The 12,497-nt window shown below is 45.1% G+C and overlaps 1 protein-coding gene across 2 annotated transcripts in view; it reads right to left on the reverse strand.

Moving 5' to 3' along the window:
- Positions 1-429: 429 nt before the first annotated feature.
- Positions 430-12,497, reverse strand: part of SEC22A (SEC22 homolog A, vesicle trafficking protein) — a 70,376-nt gene continuing 58,308 nt past the window's right edge. For both annotated transcript variants that reach the window (XM_056127232.1, XM_056127231.1), the window contains exon 7: positions 430-2,838. In XM_056127232.1, the coding sequence (XP_055983207.1) occupies positions 2,638-2,838 (201 nt within the window). In that variant the 3' untranslated portion in view covers positions 430-2,637. The remainder of the gene's footprint in view (positions 2,839-12,497) is intronic.

Raw genomic sequence — 12,497 nt, forward strand, 5'->3', positions numbered from 1 at the left:
GGCTACCAGGACCGAGTGGCGGCCACTCCCCTTCAGAACAATCCTGCTGAGAGCCCAGCACGAACGCGAGCCGTGCGCTCCAGCACTTTGAGCCGCCTCCCGCGCCCGCCCCGTGTCCTCGTTTCCCAGGCCACTTCCTTAGGACACTCCCGATTCCTTAACTTTTCTGAGGAAGAGCTCTGAGACCCCTGCGCCACCTTGTCATGACTACTTCCCCGACATTACCAGGGAGGAAGGCCTGGGGCAAGGGCAGCACACACGCAGAGTGGGCCTGGGTCATCCGAAAGAACAGACGGCTTCTCTGGACGGCGGGGAAATGGCTTCGTCCAAATTCAGTTTCTTTGGCAACAACACGAGAAGATGCTGGGCAGAAACGGGAACACTCAGGGATGCCACAACGAATAATGAAAGCAAGCATTTCTGTACAGTGAAACAGTATTTATACCTGGTTTCTTTTGTTACCATCAAAATGTAAACATTCCCTTATCCAAAGTAGTCTGTGAAAAACAAAACAAACAAACAAAAAAAAGCAAATTGTCTTTAAAGATAGCTGGTGAATTTTTAAGTGTCTTTGTGGAATGAATCCAAATTACAAAATACTATGATTCAAAAATGCAATGAAAAGAAGAACCAATCTGGTAAGAAAACTGTAGTGGATCAATACATAATACGTAACAGCAAAACTGCAGTTTTTCAGAATGCTCCAAATTCCTCTTTAAACTGAATACTCACAAGGAAATTTTTATGCTAGCTGTTCTTTTAGAAAAACTATTCCAAATGAAACATCTTCACTTTTCTGGGTCAGTAATGACAAAACATAAATTAAAAAAAATTTTTTTAACTGATTATCTGGGATTATGTGGTATATCCTGGAAAATCTTTCAGAATATTAATCTGATTTAAATAAATACCTGATATTAAAAGTTCACTGTCTTCCTTTCATTCCATTCTATTCAAAGGAAAATGCAGCACAACGATAGGAGTTGGATTTTAGAATTGTTGACATAAGTACACACCTGCCCCAGCAAACTAGGAAGCTCAATGAATCTGCTGCCTCTCCACTCCTTTTACTTAATATCACACAATCTCCTAACACAAGTTCTATGTCACGGGCCCACTGATCTTCTGGATAGCAACCTGTAATACTGTATGAAATCCTGGCCTGGAATTTTTCTTTTGAGAAGGAAAAGGAAATCCCCCATGAAGATGTCTTCCAATACTGGGAGAGCCACAGACTTTGCTAATGGAATCGAACCGTGCTCCCGGTAGGCTTACGACCGTACTGCCTAAACACTCTTCAGAACAGGATTCAAAAGCAAGGAAGTTCCCTGAAATACTAGCATCCCACTCCCCCTAAGGGCTGCTGGGTGAAAAGTGAACGCCCTGCTGGTCTGAGCACAGGCCATGTCCCAGAGGGCCTCCTCCTTGGAGTTGCCAGGCTGGTTCTCTCAGTGACAGGGATGAGGCTCTCGGTAGAGCACAGGTGCACGCGGGCAAGCCCACCACGTGCACATGCGCAGTGGTGAGCGACAGGGACAAAAGCGTCCCCTCTGCGATCCTCTCATCCTTTGGGGGTTTGGCAGACCGCTCTGGCGCTGGACAACAGCTCTTACTACAAGCAACAAAGGATTTCTTGGACCGAGCCTTGACAGGCACTGCTAACATTTACTAAATAATAAAATTTGATTTGATTGATTTTGTAGTCACCTTTCATTTATGCAAATTGGTGCTGGCCTTCCACTTCGATAATTTCCTTTTGACACAGCCTACTGACTGATCTTGATTTTGGGGGCCACACCTAGCGGTTTTCTCAGGGGTTTGGAGGTCACTCCTGGCAGTGCACAGGGGATCAATGCAAAGCCAGGGACTGGATATGAGGAAGTTTAATGTTTTCTAGATTTATAAATTAAGCAAATTTAGATTTTTACCATTAAGTTGATAACAGCATATGCAGCATTTAAGTACTTTGAGTTTGGGAAACAAAGCTAAAACCCAACAAATCTTATTTTTTAAAAGTGATTTCCAAAGAACTACAAACATGGCCCAGAAAGGAAACTTATGTCACTAAGTTTTCAACACTCGATGTTCCACAGATGAGCTTTCCACAGCCTTCTCCTACATCAGGTGATTCCCACTGCTGGATTTCAAGCAAAACTACAAAAGGAGAAAGAACGAATTCCATGCCCCTTTGAACTTTACAAACTCATGGCTCCCAAAATGTGCAAGTAATCTGAGAGCGAGCAGTCACGTGCTTCCGACCTCAACCGCCCGGTGGGTGGCAGCCTCCGGGGCCCAGCCCATGCGGGGGGCCCCTGCCTGGTCCTCAGAGGTGGGCTGCCGGTGTCTGCTGATGGTGTGCTTCACCGGGCTCCCAGGCTGCTGGCCAGTCCCCGGGAGCCTGTGACCGATCCCGCACAGAGGGCTTCTCTTCCTCCTCCAGCATCACCTCACGCCAACGGCTCTTCGTAGGGGAAGGCGCTCCCGAGCATGCCCTCTGACTTAAAACAAAAGGACAGTTGGAGAGAAAGAAAGCAGAGCTTCTCATTGGTGGTGGACAGTTTATTCATCACAGTGGCAGTTAAAAACATACTCCTTCCTTCTCTGCTGAGGCCAAGGCACTCGGTCCTGAGACTGGTGTCAGACATCATAATCAGGGGCCTTGCCCTGGGCTTGCCGGAGCCAGATCTGTAGCGTGACGAACGCCCCCACAGTCACATGGAAGAAGAGCTGCCAGAGGTTGCGCAGCTCATAGAGATACAAGTTGCACAGGCAGATGAGGCCGAGCGTCAGGAAGGACTTGGCATTCCGCCAGCTGGTGTAGTAGACAAGTAAATAACACTGCCCGATAAAAAGAGAAAAGGAAAGATCAGGGTTACAGGAAGAGATGCTTCAACTATAAAATCGTAGCACGCAACAGAGTGAAAAACGAGGTTGGAACACAGGGGTCTTTCATTTCTAGACAAGATGATGTAACACCTCACACATTCAGCTACGAAAGCTCCACAGCTGCAGGGGAAACAGGTTTTCCCTTCGGTGGTTTTCATTTTTCAGAGGAAAAAGAATCCCTTTGTCTCCTGTTTTTAAATGGAGATATAATTGGATGTCTCCCTTGCAAACAGGCTGGACCAACTCCTCAAGGTGACAGGCGACGAAGCAGCATTGGAGTCTGAGAGAACCCTCCTTACACGTGCATCCCAGAGAAGCACAGAATGTTGCTATCAACTGTTCAGCAGATGGATGGAGGCGTCATCTGAGTATTAGTGAAGCCAAGAAACACTGACTTCTTAACACTGGATGCAAGGAAACACGCTAGGTGCAGACTCTGAGGAAAGACTCGGGAGAGAATCACTCAATGACTCTTCTGAGTACTGTGCCAACGCTGCCCTTACTCTGGCAAGCAACCCTCACATGGAGCTCACATTCCAGGGCAGAGACCAGAGGACAGAGATCATCAAGCAGCACTGTCTTTTGTTTCAGTTTTGGGGGTCACACTCGGCTGTGCTTGGAGAAAATGTTCCAGGGATCCTATCTGGGCCTCCAGCACTAAGGCCTGCACGCAGCCCTCTCAGCTCGCTATCAGGTCCAAGCAGCTCTATGTCTTCTACTTCTTTTATTTATTTTTGGGGGAGGGGCTTGGGGGCACACCCTGCAGTGCTCAGGGCTTACTTCCGGCGCTGCACTCAGGGATCACTCCTGGTGGGCTTGGGGGACCGTATGTGGTGCTGGGAACCAAAATCCAGGCCAGCTTGCTTGCAAGGTAAATGCCCTCCCCGCTGGCCTACGCCTCTGGCCTGCAGGTGCGTTTGAAGCAGAGAGACCAGGGAGCTCAAGTGGAAAGGCATGTGAGGCTCCCAGTTCGAGGCTGCTACTGTCGGTCCCCAGAGTACTGCAAGGCTTGAACTTCGTGGTTCTGAAGGCCCCGACTCCCACCAGGCCCTCTCCGGACCAGGGCTGCCCAGCCAGAGGGAGGCAGTGCAGAGGGAAGGGCCAGCCTTGCTGCGGCCACACCCAGGTCATCTCTGGCACCACACATAATCCCCCAACCACTGCCGGAATGATCCATGAATGCAGAGACAGGAGGAAGCCTTGGGCACAGCCAGGTGTGGCCCCCCAACCAAAAATACCAAACAAGACACCAGAACAACTAGCTGCTCTTGTTACAGTGCTCTTCTTTTATTTTTGGTGCCACGCCCAGTTTACTCCTCGCTCTGTGTCCAGAGAACCACATGTGGCATCGAACATCATACTGGGGTTGACCTCGAGCCTGGCAAGCGTCATAATCCCTGTAGGGTTGCTCCACCCTCTTCTGATGTTTTAAATAAACATTTAATTTTGGGTCCGAGCAATAGTATAGTAGGTAGGGTGTTTATCTTGCATGTGGCCAACTGGGTTCGAGCCCCAGCATCCAATATGGTTCCCCAAGCACTGCCAAGAGTGATTACCCAAGTGCAGAACCAGGAGTGAGCCCTGATCACCCCGGGTATGGCTAAAAACTAATTTAAATTTAATTTGTAGTTTTCCAAGGGCTTTAAAAAAGTAACAGTTTTACCTCATAAATTAATCACTGGCTACAAGAGGAGAAAGAAATCTTCGCAAAAAAATCTAAAGGCACAACCTTACCCGAGTGATTAAATGTTCTGTATGCTTCTTGACAAATGTGATATCTACAACACACTGTACTACACAGAATGACCACCAAAATAAGTATCCTGCATGCAATCACGTGAAGCAGAAATATACAAATTGTGTGCCATATCTATGCTCTCTGCCTGAATGTTTTGAACAGATGTCAGGGACCAGGGAGCCGACTCCAAAGGCTGAAGGTCTGGGTGTGGTCTCCCGACAATGTGCGGGAGGAGCCCCTGAGCACTGCCGTGTGTGCTCCTCCATCCCCCTGCAGGGAGCCCAAGAATCAACAGCATGAAAGGCCAAATAAATCAAAATAGAACAACAAGATGGCCAGGAGATAGAAAGAACATGCAAAAACCTAACGCGTGCATATAATCTTGGATTAAGAGAAAGCAGCTGTGAAGAACATTTTGAAGATAACTAAAAAAAAGGTGAATATGAAGCCTCTATCAGATAATAGATCAGTGTTGAACTTACATGGAAACAAAATGAAGAAATGAAGAAGGGGCTAGAAAGAAGAGAAATACCCGATATATCCTAATAGAACAAACCCTAAATATAACCTTTTATATACCTTAATTTGCAATCTGATTGGTCATGTACAAATGATATCTGCATAAAAACATATGAAATTATTTTACGAATTCCTATACAGGCATGTGTAATCTAGTCATCCTAAGACTATTCCACACTCACACTTGCATACCCAACCTGCTCGGCTGTTGGAGTAGGATGACTTCCACGGGCATCTCTAATCAGAGAGCAGAAATAAGGAAGGGGGTGGGGCTGTGTGATGTACAGTAAGTCAAGGGCCTGTGTAATGGGCCTGGGGAAGAAGGAAGAGGAGGACGAGAGTGGGGCAGCCTGCAGGCAGAGCAGGGACGGCAAGGAGAGGGACGGCAATCAGGGCTGCTGGACAGCACGCGGAAGTTCCTGCTACTCCGATCTGCAGGGAGGCACCTCCACGAGCTGTTAAACACAGAGCTGCAGCAGAGAAGGCCTGTGACGGCCGGCCTGCCGGTCTCAGCCGCGCCCACACGAGCCCAGAGGCCACTGCTGGTCAGAACTGTCACGACGCAGAAGCTATGGAGAGAAGGGAGCCTGTATTCTTTGAGGATGCACACTTTTTCTTTTTCTTTTTTTTAATGAAATTGCATATTCCGGTAAATTTAAAAGTAGCCCTTTAGAGGCTGGAGAGGCAGTTCAGGGCGAGAGCAGGCACAGGCTGCTTTGTTGCCTGTGTCCAACCCGGGCTCTACCCAGCATGGTCTACTCCGCATGGTCTCCCAGTGCGACCAGGAGACTCCTGAGCACAGAGCCAGGAATAAGACCTGAGTACCGCGAGGTATGGTCCACAAACCAAAAACAAAAGTGACTTTCCAGAAATTTCTGCTTCTGAGGAGATACGCTGATGCGCTCTTTTCGAGTCTTTCCATCCAACACGCCTGACACGGAAAGGAGGAAAGACAAGGAACTCTGAGACGTGAGGAATGACGACCCAGTGCAGCTCACCTGAACTTTACTTTTTGGCCTCATGTTCCACACTTGGAGCAGAAGAAGCTAAAAACTGGAAGTGTCTATTGACAAAGACCAAAACTAAAAACCCACAAAAACCTTAGTGAAAACAGGAAAGAAGCACCTATTTTATTTTTAAACAAAATAAATTTTATCTTAAATTTTTATTAATTTTATTTTAAATAAAATAAAAATTATTTTTAATAAAAATATAAAATAAAAAATAAAAATTTTTATTACTGAATCACCGTGCGGTACAGTTATAAACTTATGAACTCTTGTATTTTAGTCATACAATAATCTTTTGCCCATCCCTCCACTAGGGCCATGCTCCTCCACCAATGGTCGCAATATCCTCCCCATCACCCCCACCCCATCCCGCCTCTGTGGCAGGGCATTCCCTTTTGTTCTCTCTCCTTTAGGGTGTTGGGATTTGTAATAGAGATACCAAGTGGCCATCGTGTTTGGTCTATACTCTACTTCCGGCCTGCATCTTTCAACCCGGATGGGTCCTCCCAACATCCTTTACTTGGAGGAGCACCTATTTTAGACAAAAACTACTTCAGCATACGTACACATACACACACAAAACCCTGAACGATATATACAGCCTAACCACACATACCCCATGAAAGGTCACGTGTGTGGAAAGTCTAGAATGCTCCAAGGTGACGTTGCAACCCTCCAGTAGAGCTTCAGAGAAAGCAAAGTAGAAAGTCAGGCCTCCACTTCCCGTGGAAAGGTCTGAGTGTACTAGTGCTGCTCATCTCCAGGGAGAGCCTGCACAGTCCCCTCCACTCGGCACGAACAGGTGATAGATTTTTCATTAGAAACCTCAAAAACCAGGGAGGAGAAGGACATTTTCCAAGTGCTGAAGGACATTTTCCAAGTGCTGAAATGACACAGCATCAATCCAGAACCTTAAATCTAACAACATCTCCTTTAGGAACAAATGAGAAAAATAAGATACTCCTAGAAGAAAAAAAGACTAAAATAAATTTTGTTGCCTAAAATCATACCCTGAAAAATAGTTAAAGCGTATTCTTTTTACAGAAAGAAAAAAAAAGAAACATTGGAAAATGAGAAAAGAAAAAGTAGAGTAAAAAAAAAGGGAAATATAGTTAGGGTCTCTTAATTTTTCTAAGTCATTTTCAGTGGTTGAAACCAAAACTTTAAACTGTGAGATGTGGTTCTCAATACACAGAGTAGAAATATTGAAGAAAATTACAGTGAATAGGAGAGGACAGGAACAAATGAAAGTAAGGGTTTTATGCTTCACTTGAACAAGAAACATAGGAAGACACTAGGAAACTATTTTCAATATGTAAAACAGAAGTTACCTAGAGCATCTACTTGAAAATCTATGCAAAAATTATATAGCTTCAAACACTACAGATAATTCAAAACCATGTTTTTAACATATGGTTCAAAAAACAATTCCATTCACAATCATGCCTCAGAATTTCAAGTACCTCAGAATCAGCTTAACTAAGGTGGTAAAGGACCTGTACAAAGAAAGGCACAAAACACTACAAAACAGAACACAAGGAAATGGAAACGCATCCCTGCTCATGGACTGGGAGAATTAATACTGTCCAAATGGCAATACTCCCCAAAGCACTACACAGATTCAAAACAATCCCTGTAAGGATACCCATGACATTTTTTCAAAGAAATTGATCAAACACTCCTGAAATTCATATGGACATAACCCCACAAAATAGCTAAAGCAATTCTTGGGGAAAAAAGATGGGAGGTATCACCTTCCCCAACTTCAAACTGCACTACAAAGCTGGTAATAATTAAAACAGCATGGGATCGGAATAGAGACAGACTCACAGACCAATGGAATCGGGCTGAAAATCCTATTCCTCAAATATATGATCGTTTAATCTCTGATAATGGAGCAAGAAATATGAAGTGGGACACGTAAAGCCTCTTTAACAAGTGGTGCTGGCAAAATCGGAAAGCTACGCAGAAAAAAATGGATTAAAGACCTTAGCATCAGACCATAAGGCATACTGAAGAAAAGGTTGGCAAAACCCTCCACAATACTGAAGCTAAAGGTACCGTCTAAGATGAAATGCCACTGACCAGGCAAGTGAAAGCAAAGATAAACGACCTTAAACTAAGAAGCTCCTGGGGCCGGAGCAGTAGCATAGCAGGGAGGGAGTTTGCCTTGCGCGCGGCCTACCTGGGCTCGATTCCCAGCATCCTATATGGCCAACCGAGCACTGCCAGGAGTAATTCCTGAGTGCAGAGCCAGGAGTAACCCCCTGATCACTGCCAGGTGTGACCCAAAAAGAAAAACAAAACCAACCAAACAATAAAGCGAAGAAGTTTCTGTACCTCAAAAGAAACAGTGACCAAGATACATACGCAGTCTATGGAATGGGAAAGGTTGTTCCCTATCTGATAAGGGATTAATAGGTTAATACTCAAAATTTATAAGGCTCTGGTTGAACTCTACAAGAAAAAAAAATCTAACCCCATCAAAAAGTGGGGAAATGAAATGAACAGAAACTTTTTCAAACAAGAGATCTGAATGGCCAAAAGGCAAATGAAAAAATACTCTACATCACTAATCATCAAGGAGACACAGATCAAAACAATGAGATATCACCTCACACCACAGACACTGGCACACATCCAAAAGAACAAGAGCAACCAAGTTCTAGTGTAGATGTGGGGACTCTCCTTCATTGCTGGTAGGAATGCTGACTGATTCAACCCTTTTGGAAAACAATATGAATGTTCCTCAAAAAACTGAAAATTGACCTCCCTTTTGATCCAGCAAAATCACTTCTGGGAATGTACCCCAGGGGCCCCCAAAAACACACAGCAGAAACACCATTTTATGTTCATTGCAGAACTATTGACCAGTCAGAATCTGGAAACAACCTGAGTGCCCAAGAACAGACACTTGTTGAAGCGTCACATGGATGAAGAAACCATGGCACATCTACAGAATGAAATACTTCTTATGCAGCTGTTGGGAAAAATTAAGTCAGGAAATTTGTCTATAAATGGATGGACATGGAGATTAACATGCTGAGTGAAATGAGTCAGAAGAAGAGGGAGAGACAGATAATGACAGCATTCATTTGTGGTATATAAAATATATATATATATAGTAGACAACCGATATCCATGGCCAGGGAAAACAGGGACCAGGAGGACTGGTCAGTGGTTGTAATCGATCACAAATGTGTGTGGGATGGAGGGCAGCTAAGGTAGAGAAGAGACTGCCATGACAGTAATAGCTGGGAATGATCACACCGGACAAGAACCGAGTGTTAAAATTATTGATAACGTTTCAGTATCGATATTCAATATTGCAAACTACAATGTCCAAAAGGAGAGAGAGAGCGAGAGAGACAGAGCGAGAGAGAGCGCGCGAGAGAGAAAGCAAGAGATAGGCCGGGGGGTGCGAGGGAACCTGGGGATACTGGTGCTGGGATATGTGCACAGGTGGAGGGATGGGTGTTGGAACACGTATGACTGAAGCCTAATCATGAACAGCTTTGTAAGGGTCTATCTTATGGAGACTCAATTAAAAAAAAAGTTCAAAATAAATAAAATATTGAGTGGCAATCATGTTCGGTCTATAGTCTACTTTCAGCATACATCTCCCATCCTGGGAGGATCCTCCCAACACTCTTTATTTGGTGCTCTCTTCTCTATCTGAGCTGCCTTTACCCCTAGAGTGTGCGGCTGGCCTCCAAGCCATGGTTCTTATCTCAGCTATTCTTGGGTGTTAGTCTCCTATTTTGCTACTTTATGATCCCCAGATGAATGCAATCTTTCTATGCCTATCCCTCTCTTTCTTGACTCATTTCACTTAGCATGACACTTTCCATGTAGTACCACTTGTATATAAATTTCATGACTTCATCTTTTCTAACAGCTGCATAGTACTCCATTGTGTAGTTGTACCAAAGTTTCTTTAGCCACTCATCTGTTCTCGGGCACTCGGGTTTTTTCCAGATTCTGGCTATTGTAAACAGTGCTGCAATGAACAAACAAGTGCAGATGCTACAACTGTAAAATAAATAAATAAACATGGCAGAGAGTGAGCAAGCGAGAGAGACAGAGACAGAGAGAGAAGTGCTTAGAAGTGCCTGCCATAGAGTCAGGCTGGAGGTGCGTGGAGTGTGACGGGAGGGACATTGGGGACACTGGTGCTGGAAAATATACCCTGGTGGAGGGATGAGTGTTGGAACACTGTATGACTGAAACGTAAAAATGAACAGCTTTGTAAGGGTCTATCTCACAGTGTTTCAAAAGAAAAAGGCAAACAGAACAATAAGAAAATAAATCAGTAGGAGTAAGAGCCAATTTGTGATTATTATACGATTTTGATCCATGTAAATAAGAAACTTAAAACTAATATAATAAAATGTCTATTCTCATACGGGCTGGAGCGATAGCACAGCGGTAGGGCGTTTGCCTAGCACGCAGCCAATATGGCCGACCCGAGTTCAAGTCCTCCGCCCCTCTCGGAGAGCCCAGCAAGCTACCAAGAGTATCTGGCCCACACGGCAGAGGCTGGCAAGCTCCCCATGACGTATTCGGTATGCCAAACACAGTAACAAGTGTCACAATGGAGACGTTACTGGGCCCGCTTGAGCAAATCGATGAACAACAGGAGGACTGTGACCGTGACCGTGACCATATAATCTCCTTGGGGCTGGAGCGACAGCACAGTGGCATGGCATTTGTCTTGCGTGCAGCCAGCCTGGCCGAGCCGGGTTCGATTCCTCCGCCCCTCTCGGAGAGCCCGGCAAGCTACCGAGAGTATCTCGCCCACACGGCAGAGCCTGGCAAGCCACCCGTGACGTATTCAATATGCCAAACACAGTAACAACAAAGTCTCCAATGGAGACGTTACTGGGCCCGCTCGAGCAAATCGATGAACAACGGGAGGACAGTGACAGGACAGTGATTCTTATATATGTATGTTTTCAACTCTGAAATCTAAAGTATATTACATTAAATTGTAATTTATATTTGGATCTCATATGGCAAAAAATAAATATAATAAAAGAAACATGTCAGTTAAAAATAAAAAAAATAAATAAATAAGATACAGTTCAAACAATGAGATCTCTCCTTACACTACAGAGACTGACACTTACCAAAAGGAGTAAGAACAACCAGTGCCAACGCGAATGCAGGGAGAAAGGGACTCTCATTCACTGTTGGTAGGAATGCTGACTCGCCCAGCTCTTTTGGAAAACGATACAACATTCCTCAAAAAGCTAGAAATTGAGCTGTCATATGACCCCGCAAGACCACTTCTGGGAATATACCCCTGGGGTGCAAAAACACAGCAGAAAAGCCATCTGCACTTCTATGTTCATTTCAGCACTATCCACCATATCCAGAAACTGGAAATGACCCAAGTTCCTGCGAACAGATGACTGGTTAAAGAAACTATGGTACATCTACACAAAGGAATACTATACAGCTGCTAGAAAAATGAAGTCATGAAATTACTTATAAATGGACAGACATGGAGGGTATCATGCTGAGTAAAGTCACTCAGAAGGAGAGGGACAGGCATAAAATGACTATACTCGTCTGTGGGATATTACAAAAACATTGTATGAGACTAACCACCAAGGACAGTAGGAACAAGGGTCAAGAGGACTGGTCCGTGACTGAAAGCCTGCGGCAAGGGCTGGAGGAGAGGGCAGCTGGGATAGAGAAGGAACCGTTCTGACAATGATGGCTGGAAGGGATTGCTCGGGATGGGAGACGCGTGCTGAAAGTGGGCAAAGGACCAAATATGATGACCCCTCCACTCCATATCTGCATTGCAGACCAGAATAGCTGAAAGGGTAGGGGGAGAAGAGAGAGAGAGCGAGCGAGCGAGCGAGAGAGAGAGAGAAGGGGGGGAAACAGAAAGAAAGAGAGAAGAATGAGGCAGGTTGGTGGCAGGCTGGGGTGGGGGGTGGCAGGTGGATATGGGGACATGGGTGGTGGAAAATGTATCCTAGTGGAGGGATGGGTGCTGGAACACTGTATGACTGAAACCTGATCACAAAAGCTTTGTAACTGTATCTCATGGTGATTCTATTGAAAAAAATTTAAAATATAGGTATGAGCTAACAAGAAAAAAAATAGTTCAAGTGATTCACAAGACAGAAAACATAAATGAAAAAGTAAGTAAAGTAAGTAAAGGCCCTCCCGTTGATCATCGACTTGCTCGAGCGGGCCCAGTAACGTCTCCATTGGAGACTTTGTTGTTACTGTGTTTGGCATATTGAATACGTCACGGGTAGATTGCAAGGCTTTGCCGTGCAGGCGAGATACTCTCGGTAGCTTGCCGGGCTCTCCCAGAGGGGCGG

The sequence above is a fragment of the Sorex fumeus genome, unplaced genomic scaffold (assembly GCF_029834395.1).
Source record: "Sorex fumeus unplaced genomic scaffold, SorFum_2.1 ptg000063l, whole genome shotgun sequence".
Classification (NCBI taxonomy): Eukaryota; Metazoa; Chordata; class Mammalia; order Eulipotyphla; family Soricidae; genus Sorex; species Sorex fumeus.